A 20,487-nucleotide genomic window follows, 5' to 3' on the forward strand; every position below is an offset into this window, starting at 1 on the left:
CACACCCAATTCAGCAACTAAAATTAGCTGATGAGGGCAGAGAAAAAAAAAACACTAAAGAGTACCAGGACTGCGGGTGGGAAGCTCTAACTAGATATAAAAAATTCTCTTAGGAAAAAAACAAATAAAGAAAAATAATGCATAAACACAAGAGTAGTATAAAATTGGGGTTCTTTTTTATATAATTAGGGTTCCTCTCAATACTGGATATGACTATCAGCATTTAATTAAAAGTGAGGGATCAGTCAGATGACACCCCGTTATAATAGGACGCGTACCTTGAGGTTGACAAGAGGAAGTGTGTTTCTGTCAGATTTTCGAACAATGCTGTAAAGATCCTGCAGTTTGGAGGACAGGAAAGCCCTGAATGTTCCTTTCAGGCCTGCAGCACGTGCTTGCTGGAAGCACAGGAAGTCAGCGCCACGGATGCCCCTCATGTTCCCCACCTGAGGGCTGTTCAGGGCGATCAGATGCAGCTGTTCACACAGAGAAACCACATGCCATTATACACAAGCAATTCCAGCCAAAACAGAATTAAAGACACATTTACTGTATTTATTAAAGGCCTGGGACTGCAGAACTCAATAGGACTACATATGGGACTTTGTTAAGCATGTGTAAATTATACAGACAGATGCACAAAATGGACACTATTCTTTTTTGGGGGAACGACTGACCATCATACCCATATATGAGCCTTCTACAAAGCTTCAATATAACCTGCTTGACCTTATTCATTCTTTGTGGCTAAATAAACAAAGAATTTAACTTTTAAGAAAGGAGTCTCCATTCTCAGAGCTGTATTTTCCACTACAAAAAAAGCTTTCAGGACATATATATTTTATATAAAACGTTGTTCTTTTGGGCTTCTGGGTATTTCTTTTCAACAACACCTCACAGAATAAAGTCTACTGAGAAAATGACTGTTTATAGCTGCTCTAACTTGTCTCACAGACATTGCAAAATTGTATTTAACTATAAATTGGGGAGAAAATATACTGTGTGTGATCAATCAATTAAGAATTGGCAAAAGTGTCGGCGAATTTACAGGGTATACGAGTGTTGAAGCAGAAGAAAATAGTTGCCGCTTTTTACTGCATCAGCTCATCATCATCATCAGTAAAAAATCTACATGATGACATAATTCTTGCTCTTTTTACAATTAAGCGTGAAATAAATGACTTATTTAATGTCGGGTATTAAGTAAAAATATTAATAAAAGGTTTTTGATGGCTAATAAGAAAGCCTTTTTAATGAATTAAACAAAATTACAATGCAACTCACTTTTTTTGCCTTAGAAGGGCCATTTTATTAACAAAAGAAAATGTATGTGGTTGCAAGCTTACCCCTGGTCCTGATGTGTGTTCATGAGCCTCAGGCTGATGGACAGGTGTGCTGGGTCTGTGAATATGGGTACTGGGGTACCTTTCTGGTGGTGCAGGGATGTACTGATGCTCAGTGAGGGGTGGATATCTATGATCCGGCTGAGGTGGGTACCTGGGGACTGGGTGAGAGGAATAGTGTGTGTTGTACTGTGGATCAACAGCTGGCTGAGAATGCTCGCTCTCTGGTTGCCGGACTGGAGTGTCAACAACATGCGAGTAATGCTCTGCTCCGTTATTTGCTGAGTGGCTCTGAGAGTAGTGCACTACCGGGGGAGGCTGTACCGCTGCCACCTCGTTGTTCTGTAAATAGAGTGTTCGACAGTAATATGTGTCACTGAAATCCAAACTGTTCTTTCAATGGTGCACCATTTAAGGTCTACATTTAAATGCCGTTTTAATTTCCTTGCTTGAGTATTAGCTGAAGTTTACTTCACTTGTTAATCTACTTACTGAATCTCTGTAAAGAGAGGTATAACCTCCAAGCTGAAAGAAAGCAGAAATTTATATTCAAAAGTGTGAAAGAAATGTTTCTTTGTGTATATATATTTATCGGCATTTTGTTATTCTTAAAGGAAAAGAACCATACCATGACTTGTCTGACACCATCACGGACTCTGAGATAGAGGTCGCTTTTGTCCAACGTGTAAATGAGAGCACCCTCTGGTTGTCTCTGTGCTGTTGCGAGCATTAAGTCAAATGTTCTCAGTATTATCACCTAGAAAAATATTTTTGTTATTGGAAGCTTTTATCCAAAGCAGTTCAGTTGTAGGTATTATATAGAGATAAGAGCTGGATACTGAATTGAGACTTTCTTTAGTAGTAAATCAAAAGAGATCTAATAAAAATCTTATATTGCAGTATCAGGTGAAACTGAGAATTACTGAAAACTCCAGGCATTTTACTTACTCCAGCGTTCTGGCCAGGCAACCCAGGAGAACCAGGAGGACCAGGAGGGCCAGGAATACTGACTGCTGAATAAAAAAAAAATCTTAAAAAAAAAATCAATCTAATACAGAAAGAAAAAAATACAACAGACCAGCTTTGAACAAGAACAACATTTTTGTATTGACGATATTAGAATGCTTTCTTTTTAGACTTACAAGGTCTGTGAGCACCAGGTAATGAGGGTAAACCAGGTGGCCCAGGAGGTCCAGGTGGTCCTGGGAGTCCTGGATGGCTATTACCAGGATATCCTGGTGGACCCTGTGGACCAGGAGGCCCTTGAATAGAGTCTCCTTTAGGACCCTTCAAGGAAAAGGACAGGTAAAAGATTCATTAGGTTTTGTCCCTATAGAATCCAGAAAATAACCAACAAATATGCATTTTAGTGCCTTCTTTTTTAAGATTCTTTAATAAAAGATTGCTAATGAGCTGAATCACAGGTGATGGGTAGGTTGCCTAAAATCTCAGACCTAAATGTATGTATATCAAGAGTTGTAGCACAAACTTGTTGAAGACACAAAATAATGCTTGCTAAGCACCTGGAATTAATGTTCAATGAACTAGAGCTGTGCTTGGAGCCTACTGAATGCACCTGCATGAAATGGTTTGCAAAGCTAGTATTAAATTAACCAGGAAAAAAGATAAATAGAAACAGTAACAAAGATAATCTGTAGTAAACAAAGTATGCCAAATAAAAACAAAATTTATATTCATAGCTGGTATGCCAATAACTACTAACTAATTTTAATGAAGAATAGGCTTATATTTCATTGATTTAGTATTATGGTCAAATGTGGCTTTTAAAACATGTCACAAATATCCTACTGGATGTATTTACTTTTCTTCTTGCTAATTGATCTATAAATCCTATATATGATCTATGTGCTTTGACGAAGTTTGCTAAATTTTCGTAAAAAAAAAAAAAAAAAGAAAATATATATAAACAACCGTTATTAAAACCTTTTCCAGATTTTTTCCTAATTCACATAGATCCTACATTGGTCTTGCATCATACATTTTATTTCTGAAAATATTAATAAGAGCTACAAGATTATCCACCCCTGGCACAACATTTTAAAAAAATTATATCATTAAAATTAATGTTTGATTGACTGTTTTATCATGATAGTCAAATTGATTTCTTCGGTTATGCAATCTGTTATATATCTATCTCCTATGAATACAGGAGTGAGAATAAATATAATTCACATGAAAGAAAATGACAACCAAGATGCTTTCAAAAATACTAAAATGAAACATTTTTACCTGAAATAACACTTAATAGATCCATTTGTTATAAAAAAAAATGTGCCCAGACACAATTTGTGCAATTTCCCAAGTTGGGCAAAGCGTTCTAAACTGGGCATTTTGGAGAATCTGCCACACTTCTCCTAGAGGCTGTCTCACTTGCATCTGTATTTGAATGCAAAACCCAGTCACCTTCATTATAGTATGTATTTTTGTTTGGTGTTTTTTTTGTCTGAAACCTGGTCTGTTACATAATACTTTTCTTTGCCTAGATAAAAACATTTCTCTGTAACAAATTCAATTTCTCATGCTGGAAAGGTAAAGTTTGGAATGTTTTTGTACTTAAACAATACAAAAGACATAAACAAGAATAAACAAGAACAAATATTGTACTGTACAAATAGGGTACACAAGGTTACACGACCTGTCTTTGCGAAAAATTGCACAAGCCATATGTCAGGCTGCAGTGTCTGGTATAAATCAGGTAGTGCACAGTTTATAGCATCTGTTAGTGTTAAATTGAGTGTTGAAATGGGTAAAACAAGTGACCTGAGTGCCTTTGAACATGGCATGAAAGTAGGTGGTAAAAGAAAGAAAAAAAACAAAGAAAGAAAATAATTGCATTTCAAGTCAGATGCATCTGATGTATATTATTATTAAGTATATTTAACATTTAATATTAATCTAGGGTTACAATAAATAATAAAAAAAAGCTTGAAATCAATACTCAATTTCACAAAAATTTGTACACCCCTCACATATAATCATCATGTTCATGTTTTTGTCTGCTTGACAGGACCATATCAATTTGTGTATCGTGTATTAGAGCAGTTAGAATTTGGTGCATTGAGTACAATTTTCTCAAAATGACCACTGGATGTTCAACATGGCACCTCATGGCAAAGAACACTGAGGATTAGAATTGTTGCCCTACACAAAGATGGCTGAGGCTATAAGATCAGTAACACCCTGAAACTGATTTACAGTACAGTGGCCAAAGTCATAAAGAGGTTTTCCAAGACGCATTCCACTTGGAACAAACCTTGCAAGGGTCCATAAAAGATGGGTGCAGATGCAGAAGCCGCTTCAAAAAACAGACGCATGAGTGCTGCAGCATTGCTTTAGAGGTTGCAGAAGCGGAAGGTCCACTTGTCGGTGCTCAGACCATACGCAGCACACTGCAACAAGTCGGTTTGCATGGCAAAGGAAGCCCCTTCTGAAGCTGGCTTACTAGAAAGCCTGCAAACAGTTTGCTGAAGACAACCTGTTCAAGAGCATGAATTACTGGAGCCATGTCCTGTGGTCTGATGAGATTAAGATCAAATTGTTTGGCTCAGATGGTGTTCAGCATGTGTGGCGACGCCCTGGTGAGGAGTCAAGTCAAGTCAAGTTTATTTCTATTTTCACAATAGACATTGTCTCAAAGCAGTTTAACAGAATTTAGGAATCAAGGTGAATGATGTGTATTTATCACTGATGAGCAAGCTTGTGGTGACTGTGGCAAGGATGAGGTACTCCCTTAGATGTTATGAGGAAGAAACCTTGATAGGAACCAGACCAAAAAAAATTCTGTCCTGCCTACAGTCAAGCATGGTGGTGGTAGCATCATAGTCTGGGGCTGCATGAGTTCTGCTGGTACTGGAGAGCTGCGGTTCATTGAGGGAAACATCGATTCCAACATGCACTGTGACATTCTGAAGCAGGGCATGATGCCCTCCCTTCAGAAACTGGTCTGAATGGCAGTTTTCCAACATAATCAAAAACACCACAAGGAAGGTGAAGCTGAAGATAATGGAGTGGCCAAGAATGTCTCCAGACCTGAACCCTATTGAGCACCTTCGGGGCATCCTCAAGCGGAAGGTGGAGAAGCGCCATGTGTCTAAAATTCGGCAGATCTGTGATGTCATTATGGAGAAGTGGAAGAAGATCCCAGCAGCAATCTGTACAGCTTTGGTGAATTCCATGCCCAAGAGGACTAAGGCAGTGCTAGAGTTATTTTCAGAGGACAGTAAATCTATAAATCTTTAAAACAGCTGTCACCTTGAAATCCTGTAGATGAAAACTGACTGAAGCTGTGTGCAAGTATACAGTTCCATAAACAGGCAAATTACAGTTAAAAAACACAAGTACACACATCCTTCACTCAAGCAGAAGTACAGATACTCATGTTTCAAAAGTCTCTGGTAAAAGTTGAAATACTAACTATACTTTTCCACTCAAGTTAAAGTAAATAGGTTTAAGTTGTGACATGTACTTGAGTAAATAGTCTATATTATTATTACTATTTGTTTTTGTGTCACGCTGTTAACTGGACCTTATATCAAATTAATATATAATACAAACACCTGATGAATGTATCCAGGCTGAACAACCATCATAAAGAACACAAGCAAAGAAAATATGATGATCAGGTGATCAGGAATGTCTCTGCTTCACTCGTTTACATCGCTGACTCCCTCCGACTCATTCATATTAGCTTTATACTTTTTGTTGCCTTCTCCCTTTCTCGTTGTTAGCTTTGTAGGCTAGCCTACGTCTGTGGTGCGTGATAGCCAGGAAATTATGGCACACCAATGGTAGGTTGAAAAAGCCACGCAATGACAAGAAATAGATTGATGGGCTGAAAACAGCATGCAAAACCTTAAACATTTTTACAGTTGAAGCACACTTAAATTACATTCAAATTTTCAATACACTCAGGTGCACAGTAAGTCACAGTAATTTTATGTTTCCCAAACCCTTCCCACAAGGTCTTACAGGAGGTCCTGGTGGTCCCTGCACGCCTCCGTAGTGAGGACCATAGTGCCCACCCGGCTCGCCCTTTTCTCCTTTCGTTCCAGGCTCTCCACTATCACCCTTCAGCTCTCTCTGCGATCATGGACAACACAAACACCCATGTCTCAGCACACAACAGCTCCACTGTGATATAGATCTATTCTGTATATATTCTCCATTAAAAAGTAACTGACCTTTAGAGTGTAAAGGTCCAAGTTGCCTAGACAAGAAAAATAAATAACAATGTGTAAACAATTGTAAATGTAAATAACATGTAATGTTAATAGTGTTATGTAATTAAAAAACTTCAATCCAAAGTAAAGTTCTGTCCATCTTAGGAGTTACATATCAAAACAATGGTTATGTGATAGATACCTGAAACCCCGGGGATACCAGGGAGTCCAGGGTCTCCCTTATCTCCTTTCACACCTAGGGGGAAAAAAGATGAATAACATAAAAAAAGTCACTACATCAAAAATCTAAGTCCAGCTGATGGCTGCAGCCTCTTTAACAAGTGTCTGTATTCTTTTTGCATCACTAAGCAACTAAATGTTTTAACAATGGCCCCCTACTTAGAAAACCATTAACCACAAAGGAAATAAGAGGGGGTTAAAATAAAAAGGTCATCGTTGCTGGCATTGGCGTCCTTGTAATTTAGCACAAAAAAATTGTGCTAATGTGCACAACAGCTCACCTTGATGAACTCTTCCAGTGTCTTCATGTCTCTAAAATTAAACACAAAGGGATAGGAGGCCTTATTGCACAGCACATGCAGTGAAAATTGAGCTATAATTAATTTGTTCAGCAATGCAATCTCCTAAGCAACATTTATGCATGAATTATGAACAGCTTATCTGATACAAAAAAAAAAAAAACATACACCAAATATATCCACAGGGTATTGTGGGGGTCCTGGGGGTCCTGGAGGTCCTGGAGGCCCTGGAGGACCCTTAAAAAGTAAATAAAAACAATTAGAAATGCAGTAAAATTTTTAAGGCAGAAAAGATTTTATACGCATTTTATGCATTTTGTCCTTACCGGGTAACTATATCCTGAGCCAGTGGCTGGCTCTCCTTTTTCTCCTTTACCTCCAATAATACCTGGCCGGCCCTGTAGTGACATGAAAACGCCAATTTAGTTCAAACGTACACAATTGGTTGTACTGTTTAATAGGTAGTTAATAATAATGTTTTAATGTTCAGCTTTATAATGGAAGACTTACAGGCCTGCCTGGCATTCCGATCTCACCCTTCATGCCAGCAGGACCATATGGTCCCTGGGCGAGTACACAACCAGAGAGAATTGTTACTTACAATAACCACATTGTCATTTCTTACAAGTGGAGAAAATTAAAATAGTAGATAAAAAACTATAATATACTCACAGGAGGCCCAACTGGTCCAGGAGAGCCCATCTCACCCTAGTAAAAATAACAACAATGAAAGCATAAGAAAATAAATCTGTGAATGTCATAATCTGCTGTAAAGGGTATACAAGCCCTCACCTTTGGACCAACCACTGAACCAAGAAACAGTGGGCTTCCATCAGGCCCAATAACAACACCAGGCTCTCCTTTCTCGCCCTACAAACAGAAGTCAAGTATCAGAACTGGGCAACCAAGATTTACTCTTTTCTTTTAGTTATTTCAAATTCATTTTAGATTTAACTGGAAAAAATCCAATTACGGTAAAACTATGTGACTGACCTTCATCCCATATCCTGGAGCACCTACATCTCCTCTGTCACCCTTCGGTCCTATTGGGCCCTTTTTTAAAATAAAGACAATCATTAGGTAGAATCTAAAAATTCACATGAAGATCTACACAACTTTGTCAATAAACATCTTAAATATCACCTATATATATATATATATATATATATATATATATATATATATATATATATATCATATATTCAATGGGAAACTATTTTTGGCTCTCAGTGCAAATTATAGGTCTTCTGGCTAATCATCTTTATCCTATAATCAAATATTTCAGGATGCTATAGCTCACTAAATTGTTTGATTAATATAGCACTAGATGAGTATATTCATGCAAATAAACACATAAAGGAGACTCTGGAGCAATGTTTAAGACAACTATAATTAAAACCAAGTTTTTAATTCAATATTTTTTGGGGTAGAATGGTTTTCATCCCTTAAACATATCTTTAGAGACTTGTAAACAGGTGCATCATGGTGGCCCCGCACACTTTATATTGGTTTTTATCAGTCCACCATAAAAAAGAAACGCACTCTCCATCCATTTCTTACCACTATTCCAGTCACAGTTGTGATTTAAGTACCTGCTCCCATTCAACCTTTATATGCCTGTATACCTCTTTCATTGTCATTGATTCACTTCTGACTGAGATTAACTTTCTCCCTAACCTAGGAGTTACTGTTTCACTGACTAAACCCATGACTGGTGCACTATGTGCTCTTACTCAACATTCATTCAATTATAAGTTCCGGTGACATATCTGATATTAAACTGAATCATGATTTTAATGTTATATATATTTGTTTGGGAAAGCACAACTGACAGCAACTGCTTGCTAGTGTGAACATATGATTAATCTCAAAACATTAGTACAATGTCGAGAAAGCAACTTCGAGAAGGAAAACATGCCTTGGCTCATGGATAACACTTTCATAATTAGGAAAGTTGTGTAACTTACTTAGCAAATAAGCTATGAACATGTACTTACTGGAAATCCTGCTTGACCAGGGATGCCAGACTGAAAAGATGGTAATTCTTATTAACATATACATACATGCAAAAAGATACTGTGATAATCATAATGTATGCTATGCCACAACAACAAACAAACATCCCAACAAAAAGTCCATTAATATCATAATCAGGGAAGAAAGGACATGTTTGGCTTTTTTTGTAAAGCACGGTTTGGTCAAGGTTAACACACAAAGTTTCAACATTCATTCCTTAAATATTACAATTTCACTTTTTGTGTTTGTTAATGTCTGGTATATCTGTAGAACCTAGTTTCGAAATGCCCCAGAAGAAAGTGTGTTTGAGCAGCAATACAAATCAAAACATTGTGGTAAATTAGTAGGTGCTCAGTAAAATAATAAATAAATAAGATGGTATTTTAAAATTACTGGTTTTACCCTGGACAACACTCAGCTGCTATAAAAGTCCAACTATGATGCAATTGCTGAAAATTGCTAAGAGCAGCACGATAAGAAAAATAAGTCCTATGCTTATTTACTTGAACAATATTTGTCAATACAGCAATCAATCCTTCTTCTATGTTGTAAATGATTAAATATAGTTATTGTAGTGGGGCAAAATAAGTTTCAAATAAGTTAAAAAGCTCTTACCGTGCGTCTATCAGCCCCAAGTTCATGCTGAGGAAAGGAGGAAAAAGTAAATATTTACTTTCTCAAATAGGTGCACTGTAATGTGAAAATATTTTATTTATATACTGTTCTTACACCATCTAATGACCGATAGAGCATTTCTCCTGGAGGTCCAGGGGGTCCTGGTAGACCGATCCCATCACGACCTGGTTCACCCTATAATGGAAAACAAACCAAACCGTTAACACCTGAGTCGCCATCAGGATATAAATAATGGTTGTTGAAGTATCTTTGAGGAAATACTCACTCTATCGCCTTTAAATCCACGTTCTCCCTGGGGTCCCTATGGAAAAAATCAAATCTACACTCAGTCCCCAGCCATGATTGCTCATGACAAGATTCACATGTCCTAATGATGTATGACTCACCAGAACGTATCAATAACAGATTGATCTGATTTATAACAATGAATGTTTTGGCGGAAAACGACAAAAGATTTGATTTCAGTACTACACAAAAATTCTCTGGGTCATCTTCTTTTGGATAATAGCCTGTGCCTATTCAACTCAGTCCTAGATGATTGTGAATGTTCTTAAAAAGATTAATAAAAAAAGAGACTCAATGTTGCAACAGATTGGAACTAAAGACAGTGCAATGCATCATTAGTGCATGTTATATGAAGGGATTGATAAGGGCTGACATATTGAAAATCTTATATCATTGGCTTAAATCTACAAGTTAACAAGTTCAAGAATTAGGGGACTGTTGAATTACTTTACTCCAAGGTATATTAATGTGCTTATAAACAATTTAAAACAGAGTGCCAAAACTCTTTCCTATGAAGGACCAAAATTTAAACTTGGTTGAGGGCTGAGGCTGATGGATGGATGGATGGATGGATGGATAGATAGATAGATAGATAGATAGATAGATAGATAGATAGATAGATAGATAGATAGATAGATAGATAGATAGATAGATAGATAGATAGATAGATAGATAGATAGATAGATAGATAGATAGATGCGTGTTGCTCTTCAATTTACACTTGGTCAAGTTCAATAAACTAAAAGTCAGCTTGAATAAAATAAATAAATAATTTATATTAAACATTAAATTGAAATAAATTGCCTTTAAAAAATATATATATATAAAAAAGGTCACCACTGGCCAGCTTTAGCCTGCAGGTTCTAGTTTGGGTATTTCTAATCTAAAACAAGGTAATTGTTGAAATGTGAAGTTTGCAAGTTACAAGTAACATAAGCAGCCACAGTTTTTCTTTGTACCAGGTGTTACACAATACTTAATCCAACTATAACTGAATAAAACACATATCATTTTTCAATAAAAAATAATACACATTTTATTGTAGGCTGTTGCAAAAAGAAATTAATACTGTGTTTCCATCTGACTACTTCTTGGGACTACTTCTTCCTGTATGTCATCGTCTATACTGATATAAACAACACAAATTATATAATTTGTACTATTTGTAATTAGATTCTTTTGATCAGCACACCCCTACCTGTGGGCCAGGAAAGCCATCAAGTCCAGGATGGCCAGGGATTCCTGTTTGTCCATCAGAGCCTCTCTCCCCTTTTTGCCCAGGTATACCAGGCTGACCCTAGAGAACACCAAATACATACCATTTACTTACACAAAGTATCATTTAACACAGAAATATTCCACAATAAATACAAGCAAAAGTAGAACTTACAGGCAGACCAGGTGGACCCTGAAAAAGAATTACAGCAATAACAAATCCATTAATTCAAAACGCTCTGCAAATAAAATAAACAATAATAACATGTTAACCAGTAGACTAGTGGATCACCAACCCGTATGCCTTCTGGTCCTCTGACTCCAGGCACGCCGCCAGAAAAGATTTCACCTGAACCCTCCATGTCGTCCTGAACATAGAAGGAAATATATATAGTTCTTTTAAAAACCAACACTGCACAAATATGGCCAAAACACACAGTATCATGGTCACAAAGAGAAATTAGATACCACACACACACACAGACACAATAGATATATTAAAAAAATAATTAAATAAATTAATTACTGTTAAATGCCATTTTTTAATTTTTTTTTATAAAAGGGTTACAGATGTATATCTTAAAATAGTTAACATCTTAAAATTAGAACATTTAATGATGCATTTTAATGCAGATTGGAAAATCTCTTATTAAACACACAAAAAAATCCTGTATTAATCTACATTTGTATAATTGTATGTGTATTTTCCTAATTGCCTGCATACTTTTTCTCAACTTTATATGTATTTACTATTGGTTGCTATTTTTATTGCTTAATTTACATGAAAGCGCTGTTTTGTGTAAAGTAATGTTTGTACAATTTTGATATATAACATCTTAATTAAGATATAAAAAAATATTCATAGCTATCTTAATATACATTTTAATGCAATATTACTATTGTACTCACAAATCCAACAGGGTAGCTTCGCCCTGGCGGTCCAGGTGGTCCAACGGGTCCCATTGGTCCAGGTAGGCCAGCAAGGCCAGTCTGTCCAGGTGCCCCTGCATGACCAGGTGGCCCTTGTGCACCCTATGGAAATGCAGGAAATTAATGTATAATAAATGAAAATAGAGGAATATTATTAGGGCAAAAGTATGAGACATCTCATAGTAACAAGCCTTATACCACTTTTACTTACAGGATCACTAGCCTTTGACCCAAGAGTTTAAGTTATAGTGGCCAGGATACTTTTGGCTAACTAGCTGTGACAATGGGGCTTCTATCATTTTAATTTATTCAAATAAAATGTATTTACATTTGACATTTTCATGCTAATTAATGTCATGCTGTTTCACCTTTTCACTAACCAGAAAAAGTGGATGGAAATGTCCATATTTTAATAAAGGACAACATTATATAAGATACAGAACTACCAAAATAACCTAATACTAACCAGAAATATAAAAAAAATTCTGTGCTCTGGATAACTTATATTGGCATGAAAATTTGATGACTTGTGATGCAGCAATCATTGTTTGTATAACACACATGAAATTGTTGGTCAAGAACCAGTTTAAATATTAAGGTCTGATTTAGTTATTTAATTTTTGCCTGATCACTGACATGTGTTTAAAGGTCACCTGCTTTCGACCCATGACTAGAAGACTCAAAGATCAACAAGGAAATAAAGAAAAATATTTATTCAGGCTAAAGCTACAGTATAGGTGCAAATAAAGATGAGAAAGTTTGTCATGTAAATTCACAAAACTATTTCAATTTGATAAAAAAAAAGCATACTGTATGCTCTGAATAACACTTTGGGAAAGATTTTAAGATTTGGGAATGCACCACTGCTCATAAAATGCATTAGTTTCCCAGGGAATTTCACAAGTTTGCATCAGCTTTTGCAGGTGTATACATACGTGTGGGTAAGTACGAGTGTGGGTTGTGTATGTGCGTAGTGTATGTGAATGTTGTGTATGTGCCCGTCTTCTAACCTTTTCTCCCACTGCTCCAGGTAAGCCAAGCGCGCCGGTATCACCCTGCAGAGCATGACGTGAGTGTGTTTAATATCACAGGCGTAAGTGACATTTCAGTGGTCCTTACAAAAGCAGAATTAAGGCTGCCATGCATTTATAAATCCTTCAAGGGATTATAATCATCATGTTTAATTTTAACATGCTAATTTTTTCTTATTCATGAACACTAATGATGAAGGCCCACAACTTAAAAAAAACTAGTAGGAGGCTAGGGATTAAAGTGGGAGCTTATGCTCTCCTACCTTCTCTCCTTTAGGGCCAGGCAGGCCGGGTTTTCCGTCAGTACCCGGGAGACCTGGAAGTCCCTGTAAATTAAAATAGTTGGGTATTTTAAAGAACAATTGCTGTGTTTCTGAAAATGTGGGGTCAAAGCAAAATTTTCCCAAAGACTTCAGGTATAATTTGTAGATAAAATGTAGACTTGGTAAAATCCTGGAATGGCATAGTACAATGAATTACAGATTTCTAAAAGCTGTACCGGTTGTCCTGGAATGCCATCCTTTCCAGATGGACCAACAGGTCCAGGAACACCAGGACTAGTAGAATGTGAAATATTATTTAGTGCGGGTCCTGGGGGTCCAGGAGGGCCAGGAGGACCAGGCAAACCAGGCAATCCCTAATTAACAAAGATGAAGAAAGAAAATCTGAATTATACTTTAGGTAAAATATGCCGGAAGGATATCAACAAATAAAACTTTTGTTAATACTAATAATAATTACATCTGTGAAAACTGACACATTCTTCATTCAGTATATCTAACAATAAACTCAGTTATTATTGACTCATTCATGGCTTGATGTTCTTTATTACATTTAAAATTAAAGAATTACATTTTATTTTTATGTAATGCTGTTTCAAGACAGAATTAAATCTAATTCACGGACAGACAGAAACTGCAAAATTAGATACCCTGCCTGTATAACACTTACCCGCAGACCCTCTAGATCACCAAAGCCAGAGCCCTCCATGTCCACAAATGTCTGCAGATGAAATAAAGTACATTGAGTAATAACATCGATTTGAACAGAAATGTAGACAAATTTGACACTGTTCACTGAATACTCACAGGCCTGTCTGAGCGAGACGGAGGTCCTGGAGGTCCTGGAGGTCCCCTGGGACCAGGATGACCTTCACCCCTGTCACCCTGAAAATGAGATATTAAAAGATCATGTACATAACATTTTTTACAATTTTCATCCCGAGCACAAATTCCTATAACAAGCAGGTTAAGTGTTGCTACATCAACCATAAAAGCATTTCGTTATAAAACGATCCACCTGTTAATAAATGCCAATGGATGCTGCGAAATTGCAAACAACCTTAAATTTAAAACGCATGATTGATCATGTAATCATTTTGCTTACTTTTTCTCCTTTAGCTCCAGGATCTCCAGGGACTCCTGGTAAACCAGGTGTTCCTTGTGGTCCCTAAAACATATGAGAGAAACTGAAATTAAATATAATGCATTTACATATATTAATATATTCCATTATTTGAAAAAATAAATCATTAATTAATTACACAATCCCTGTACTACAGATTAGTGAGGTTAAAGTCCCAGTTTAAAGTCTGCCCTGTGGGATATTTATTGTGCGAGTGGGCATTGGCAATTCATCAAATATGAATGTGCTTGCAGTTTAACAAAGGAATACCTTTCTAAACTATAAAAAATGCAACATAACAAATAGCGAATGTGAGAAATTTACAGTGGTTTTGGCATTATTGAAAATCCCATAATGTTTATGTGTGTGTTTTTGTTTAAATGGGGGTGAATGTCTGAATACTGTGGACATTTGAAAACGTTATAATGCTGGAATATCCATGCATGACTGCCTTTTTAATCTCACTCCTGGCCCATTTGAAAAATTTCTGACCAATCTTAGCCCCTTTCCTGCAGAAATTCTAACCACTTCATCCCACAGCTGCTTTTGCTTGTGCAGTCGAAAAGGAAATATTACATGGAAGTCATTCAAAAACAGAAATGCACTTGACCCCAGTCCGCACTGTAAAAGTGTTCTATTACTCAGGAGAACTTACAGCTTTTCCATCTTCACCAGGGTCACCCTATGAGAGAACAGAAAGAAGGATATTTATAGGGAGCATTTGTACAGTCACAGAGCTGAGGCATCTGGGGGACCCCATGTATTCTGCTGCACATTTCAAGGACAGAATACAATAGCTGTTTGTGTCATTAATTGCATTCTCTGGACAAGACAAAATAGGGTTTTGACATAACAGCAGTCCGTATGACATTAACAAATGAACAGGACATATTATACATGGACATATTTATACAAATAGGATGACCGGTCCCATTTGAAGTCAATAGTGTCATAAATAAAGGGATTCAAGGTTGTAGTTTTAGAACCTGGTGTTGTTCAGCTGCAGTCCTTATACAGCACTTTAGCACATTTTTCCAGCCTAACAGCTGTGCACTTTTTCATTACGATTACATTAGACAGTGTAAGTAATACGTATAAGTAATAAGCAGCTGATGAGCCTAATTTGATTTATTAAAGCAAGATAAATGCTAAACTAAATAAATGCGCTGGGGACATCCCCTTCTCCTCATACCACAATCTGAAAATTGAATTAATTTCAATTTACTCACTCCATTAATTCTAATTAAGTGGGAGATGCACTGGTCATTAGCTTAAATTATTATTAAATGGAGATTACAGTCTGCAAAAGTTCTAATTGCAGTGGATTCAAAACCAGAAGCATATAATGATCCAAATTGAGTTTGTAAATGTTGATTTGGAATGCTAGTATGAACCTTCAGACGTTTTTTTTATACAACCTAGATACATCTAATATATTTCCATAACCCCCTGCCCTTAAACAATACAGTAAATAAATCACTGTATATGTGTGCTGACTGGGGAAAACACATCACATGCTCTACTATACATCATTCTTAAAACTACAAGCTTTCCTGAACTATGATATGTAGCTCAACCAAAAATAAATCGAATCATGCTCAGAAGTAAAAAGCTTAATTTTTCATTTAAAGAAAGAGATTTGATTAAGATTACGCCTATTTCGCTATGGCACATTGTTGGAAATAAAGTGTGACGTTCACTGTGTGAGGAAATCACAATTGCAAGGTTTTAAACACCCATTAGCAAACTGTTGTTTCTGTGCTTCTTTATATAGACTTATACTCCATATAGACGTTATGTATATAACTGTCTCATGGTTCTCTGCTAATCCATGGAAAACATATAGAGTTTGCTCACAGCTTCTCCTTCAGGCCCGGCAGGTCCTGGTGGACCTGAAGGTCCTGGAGGCCCCCTTGGTCCTGCTATACGCTGCACTACTGAGCCGTCTCCCCTCTCCACTACATCAGCACTGGACCCAGGGGGACCAGGAAGACCTGGAGGACCAGGAGGTCCTTGGTCACCCTTTGTTCCAGGATATCCAAATCCAGCAGCTCCCTGAGGAAATGAGAAAATTAGAGAACTTGCAAATAAAAAAATAGCTAATAACTTCTATATATGGTGGAAGTCGCAGTTTGTAGTATGTTGAGCCATCTGCTGGCTGCGAGAGATACTTTGCATATGCAATCCTTATCCTTACTGTTGAATTTACATTTGCCATGTGAGACCATTGCTGGAAACACGAGGCAGAGCTGATACAGTCTTTTCTAGATGGGAGTAGGGTCTAAATGATTCAATGCTATGCGATATGTAATTAATAAATAATTACAGTTATAGCTTTATATATAGCTTTACTAATATATACACAAGATATCAAGCTAGTTTGTATTATCAATGCAGTAATATTTACAGTGGGCATTGGAATTGTTATAACATACCTTTATTCCTTTCTCTCCTGGGCTTCCCTAAAAAAAAGTAAAAGTACACATAAAAGACAAAAGTTGATTTAGATATTCTGGTTATCACATATTTTACACATATTTCATTTACTTCAAATATTTATAAACCCTGTTCAAAGTGTTAAAAATATACATTTGTACTCTGTTTAGCATACTTTTTCTCCTTTGGCACCGCCTCCAGATCCGATGATGGACCCTCCATCTCCCTTAGGCCCCGCAGGTCCACGGTCTCCTTTGACCCCTTTGTCTCCTTTCTCGCCCTTTTCTCCCCGAGCTACTGGGCCTACTAGCATGATAGGACATAATGTGCCGTCAGTGCGACTTAAAAAACTTGCATCTTAAAAAATGTATGATCTTAACCAAACACAAGCTTCCCCATTCAGCCCTGACGTCAACATATTTCTTAAGGAATACATCATAATTTCCATTTATGGCTAAAACATAAAAAGGAAATAAAAAAAGCATTATATTAAAATTGTGCTGAAGTATTCCTTTAAGAAATATTCCCACATTTCAGCAAGCTGCAGCATCAGCACTCCTGTACAGCCATATGAAATACTGTAGCAATGCAACATTTCATGCAACACGCAAAAAAGTCACTGGTGGTACCCGCTCTGGCACTGATGCATCCGGCACTTCTGAAGCTTTAAGCTTTACCTCTGCACTTCATGCATATCATACGGGGAAAGACTGTTGGAGCAGCAGCAGCAGCAGTTGTGCTACGTTCATGCTCTGCGACCCACCTTGGGAGCTGGACGCCCCAGGCCTGAGCTCCACAGAGTTGCCTCTCTCAACACCTGAGCCAGAAACAACTCGGCCCCCGCTACTCACAGTATGTAAATGCCGAGAGGTTTCGGTCAAACCTACTACTCTCCCAGAGCTTGAAATTCGCCCAGAATCAGCAGTTTGGTCTGAGGTTCGCCTGCTTTCTTGGATCGAAACCGAAGTCCGTAAGCCATCAGCCGAGATAGATGTATGCCCGGAAACATCACGTATATCAGATGTTGATTCAGAATTGTCATACGAGCCAAATGTTCGCCGTGAACTGTCATAAGCACCAAAAGAATCTTCATGTATACCAGATGATTTTCCAGAATTTGCGTGTGAGCCAGACGTTCGACGAGAATCACCGTATGAGCCAGAAATACGTCCATAGCCATCAACCGAGCCTGATGTTCATTAAAAACGATTAACTAAACCCATTGTGGAAGAAACAACTCGCAATGTAGGCACTTCAGATATTCTGAAATCATCCAGCATCGTACTCACTTTAGGACTACTAAACTATATGTAATTTATAAATATACCAATACACTGTATGTTTCATAACTATAACCTTAGTGGTGTTATGTGACAGTAATTTAACAGGGTAACTATTAGTCACACTGTAGCTGTGAAAAAATATCATGCCCACTAGAGGGCGCAACATACAGCAAGATGCACTCCACAAAAACGTTTCAAATTTGACAAGTCATATCTAAGCATTTAATAAATAAAAGCCATCCAAGACTATTGCTATCTTTGTGCCCAGATCTAATTACAAATATTATATAATTTGATACAGTTAATAACACAAACTACACAACATAAACTAACGGCATAAAAAAGGTTAACTTTTTACATTTTTCTTAGGCCAAGGTTTAGGTCATAAACACACTCACCTTTGAGCACATCCTTGTTCACTGTTACGACAGGAGATGTTATTACTGGTGGCTGTTGTAAAGGAATGGAAGGCTGACTTGTGGTCTACATAGGAATATACAAAATGAAAAATTAACTCTAGTCATAAACTACATACGACTGTATAACATCACACAAAGTCAAAGTAAAATTTTTGACCAGATACTGTTATTTTTGTTATACAATATTATACCATATAACTGTGCAGTATCTCTAATACTGTTTGGAAGCATTACTTGATGGTTACTGCATGCTACTGCATGTTTTGGTAATTCAGATGTATAACTGTTTATAATGTCATGGAATAAATGTTAAAAAAATTTAAATAAACTATAGGACTTGAAACTATTCCTCGAGTAACTCGAGTAATTCGAATACAAAAATGCATTGAGGCAAATTATTTGCCTCAATGCTTAGGTCAGTCCATTTAATTTCACACAGACCACTGTGTTTTCCCACGGACTATTATTACTGATGCACCACCCACTAAACTCTGGAGAGCTCTGGACAGGGAAACACAAAAAAAATGTTTGCATGTTATCAAACTGTTTGCAAGAAAATAACGTCACAATTGCAAGAAATAAAGTCGAATTAGGTCAACTTTTTTTTTAATGTGGTGGAAACTGGCTTCCATACAACCCAGAAGATGCTGCAGAAAAAAAAAGGAAGGAACGGGGGGAAAACAGTGAGGGGTGAAGAGAAGATTTAGACCAAAGAACACATCAAAAAGTTTGGGATCATTTTAAAAACACATTACACTTTACACATTACTTATTACAGAGAGCACTGGCACTAGAGACTCCTTCCATAAATGTGGATCAATGATAATATATTCTTCTTTGTTATAAAAATATTTATATTTTTATAATTCGTTAAATATTAGCTATAGTTCGGGCTGATTTTTGTACCTTTATGTACCTAAACCAAGACTGGTAACAGGCAAAGGATTAAATATGAAGCTTTTGATTATTATGCACAATTTCTTGTTTTCTAAAGCATCCTTCTATGCATTTTTCCCCCTGAATATTCACTGCCTTACTCATAGCACAACAGCACAACCTTATTTTAATTCTGACACTCTCCCAGCTGAAATGAGAGTTCAAACAGCTGAAATGAGATTTAGCTCCTGATGGAACACAGAAAAGGACAAGAGTGGCTTTTATGGGATACTGACAGTGTGTATTTTAGCCTGAAGTGAGTGATCAGGATGGTAAAAGAGGCCTAGGGCCTCACACCTCTATCTACCAGAAGATAGAAGGAAAGAGGAAAAGAAGCTGCTGTACATCTGCCATCACAGCTACTGCTCTATGTGTGGGAGAGTCCTCCTTACTGCTACAAGGCAGAGATGACATATGACACAACTCCGCTTCTAAATCGTTAACTCGCGCTCAGCACATGACAGTAGGGGAGGATATGAATTGCAAAGCCTGCTTCAGGGTGGAAATATGACTCTCCTATTGTTGGTACACATTCTTCTCATTGCTCCACAGACTGAATTTTGTTCATCCTAGAAAGCTCAGTGAAATTGTTAAAAGGGCAGGATTTCCATTCCATGCATCTATTCACTCCGTGAGGGAGCAGTGGGGTCACTGACATTTCATTTCATGCCAATTGAAACCCAGCAGAACCCCTGACCCCTTTTGACCTGCATGCCAAATAACCATAACCATTTGCAATTCTGCAAATCATATTTCAAGCTCAAAGCACTAACTTAATTAGAACAAATTTGTGCTTGCACAGGAGTCACAAGACTAAATCTTTTATTAGCAAAA

The 20,487-nt window shown here is 37.1% G+C and overlaps 1 protein-coding gene across 6 annotated transcripts in view; it reads right to left on the bottom strand.

Moving 5' to 3' along the window:
- Window positions 1-20,487, bottom strand: part of col18a1a (collagen type XVIII alpha 1 chain a) — a 72,881-nt gene that overhangs the window by 2,045 nt on the left and 50,349 nt on the right. For 3 of the 6 annotated variants that reach the window (XM_046844738.1, XM_046844737.1, XM_046844735.1), the window contains 36 exons: window positions 18,697-18,781; window positions 17,779-18,204; window positions 17,191-17,321; window positions 17,015-17,041; window positions 16,437-16,634; window positions 15,235-15,261; window positions 14,562-14,624; window positions 14,264-14,341; window positions 14,127-14,177; window positions 13,675-13,812; window positions 13,439-13,501; window positions 13,155-13,199; window positions 12,124-12,246; window positions 11,511-11,582; window positions 11,390-11,407; window positions 11,198-11,296; window positions 9,980-10,015; window positions 9,808-9,888; window positions 9,694-9,720; window positions 9,060-9,089; window positions 8,056-8,115; window positions 7,855-7,932; window positions 7,735-7,770; window positions 7,573-7,626; window positions 7,389-7,460; window positions 7,231-7,299; window positions 7,045-7,075; window positions 6,726-6,779; window positions 6,545-6,570; window positions 6,333-6,443; window positions 2,486-2,630; window positions 2,292-2,356; window positions 1,972-2,100; window positions 1,836-1,868; window positions 1,347-1,685; window positions 279-476 (listed from right to left, as the gene is read on the bottom strand). In XM_046844738.1, the coding sequence (XP_046700694.1) occupies window positions 279-476; window positions 1,347-1,685; window positions 1,836-1,868; window positions 1,972-2,100; window positions 2,292-2,356; window positions 2,486-2,630; window positions 6,333-6,443; window positions 6,545-6,570; window positions 6,726-6,779; window positions 7,045-7,075; window positions 7,231-7,299; window positions 7,389-7,460; window positions 7,573-7,626; window positions 7,735-7,770; window positions 7,855-7,932; window positions 8,056-8,115; window positions 9,060-9,089; window positions 9,694-9,720; window positions 9,808-9,888; window positions 9,980-10,015; window positions 11,198-11,296; window positions 11,390-11,407; window positions 11,511-11,582; window positions 12,124-12,246; window positions 13,155-13,199; window positions 13,439-13,501; window positions 13,675-13,812; window positions 14,127-14,177; window positions 14,264-14,341; window positions 14,562-14,624; window positions 15,235-15,261; window positions 16,437-16,634; window positions 17,015-17,041; window positions 17,191-17,321; window positions 17,779-18,204; window positions 18,697-18,781 (3,318 nt within the window). The remainder of the gene's footprint in view (window positions 1-278; window positions 477-1,346; window positions 1,686-1,835; window positions 1,869-1,971; window positions 2,101-2,291; window positions 2,357-2,485; window positions 2,631-6,332; window positions 6,444-6,544; window positions 6,571-6,725; window positions 6,780-7,044; window positions 7,076-7,230; window positions 7,300-7,388; window positions 7,461-7,572; window positions 7,627-7,734; window positions 7,771-7,854; window positions 7,933-8,055; window positions 8,116-9,059; window positions 9,090-9,693; window positions 9,721-9,807; window positions 9,889-9,979; window positions 10,016-11,197; window positions 11,297-11,389; window positions 11,408-11,510; window positions 11,583-12,123; window positions 12,247-13,154; window positions 13,200-13,438; window positions 13,502-13,674; window positions 13,813-14,126; window positions 14,178-14,263; window positions 14,342-14,561; window positions 14,625-15,234; window positions 15,262-16,436; window positions 16,635-17,014; window positions 17,042-17,190; window positions 17,322-17,778; window positions 18,205-18,696; window positions 18,782-20,487) is intronic. The other 3 variants (XM_046844736.1, XM_046844741.1, XM_046844740.1) reach the window with 3 other exon arrangements.

The sequence above is a fragment of the Silurus meridionalis genome, chromosome 3 (genome assembly GCF_014805685.1).
Source record: "Silurus meridionalis isolate SWU-2019-XX chromosome 3, ASM1480568v1, whole genome shotgun sequence".
NCBI classification, from domain to species: Eukaryota; Metazoa; Chordata; class Actinopteri; order Siluriformes; family Siluridae; genus Silurus; species Silurus meridionalis.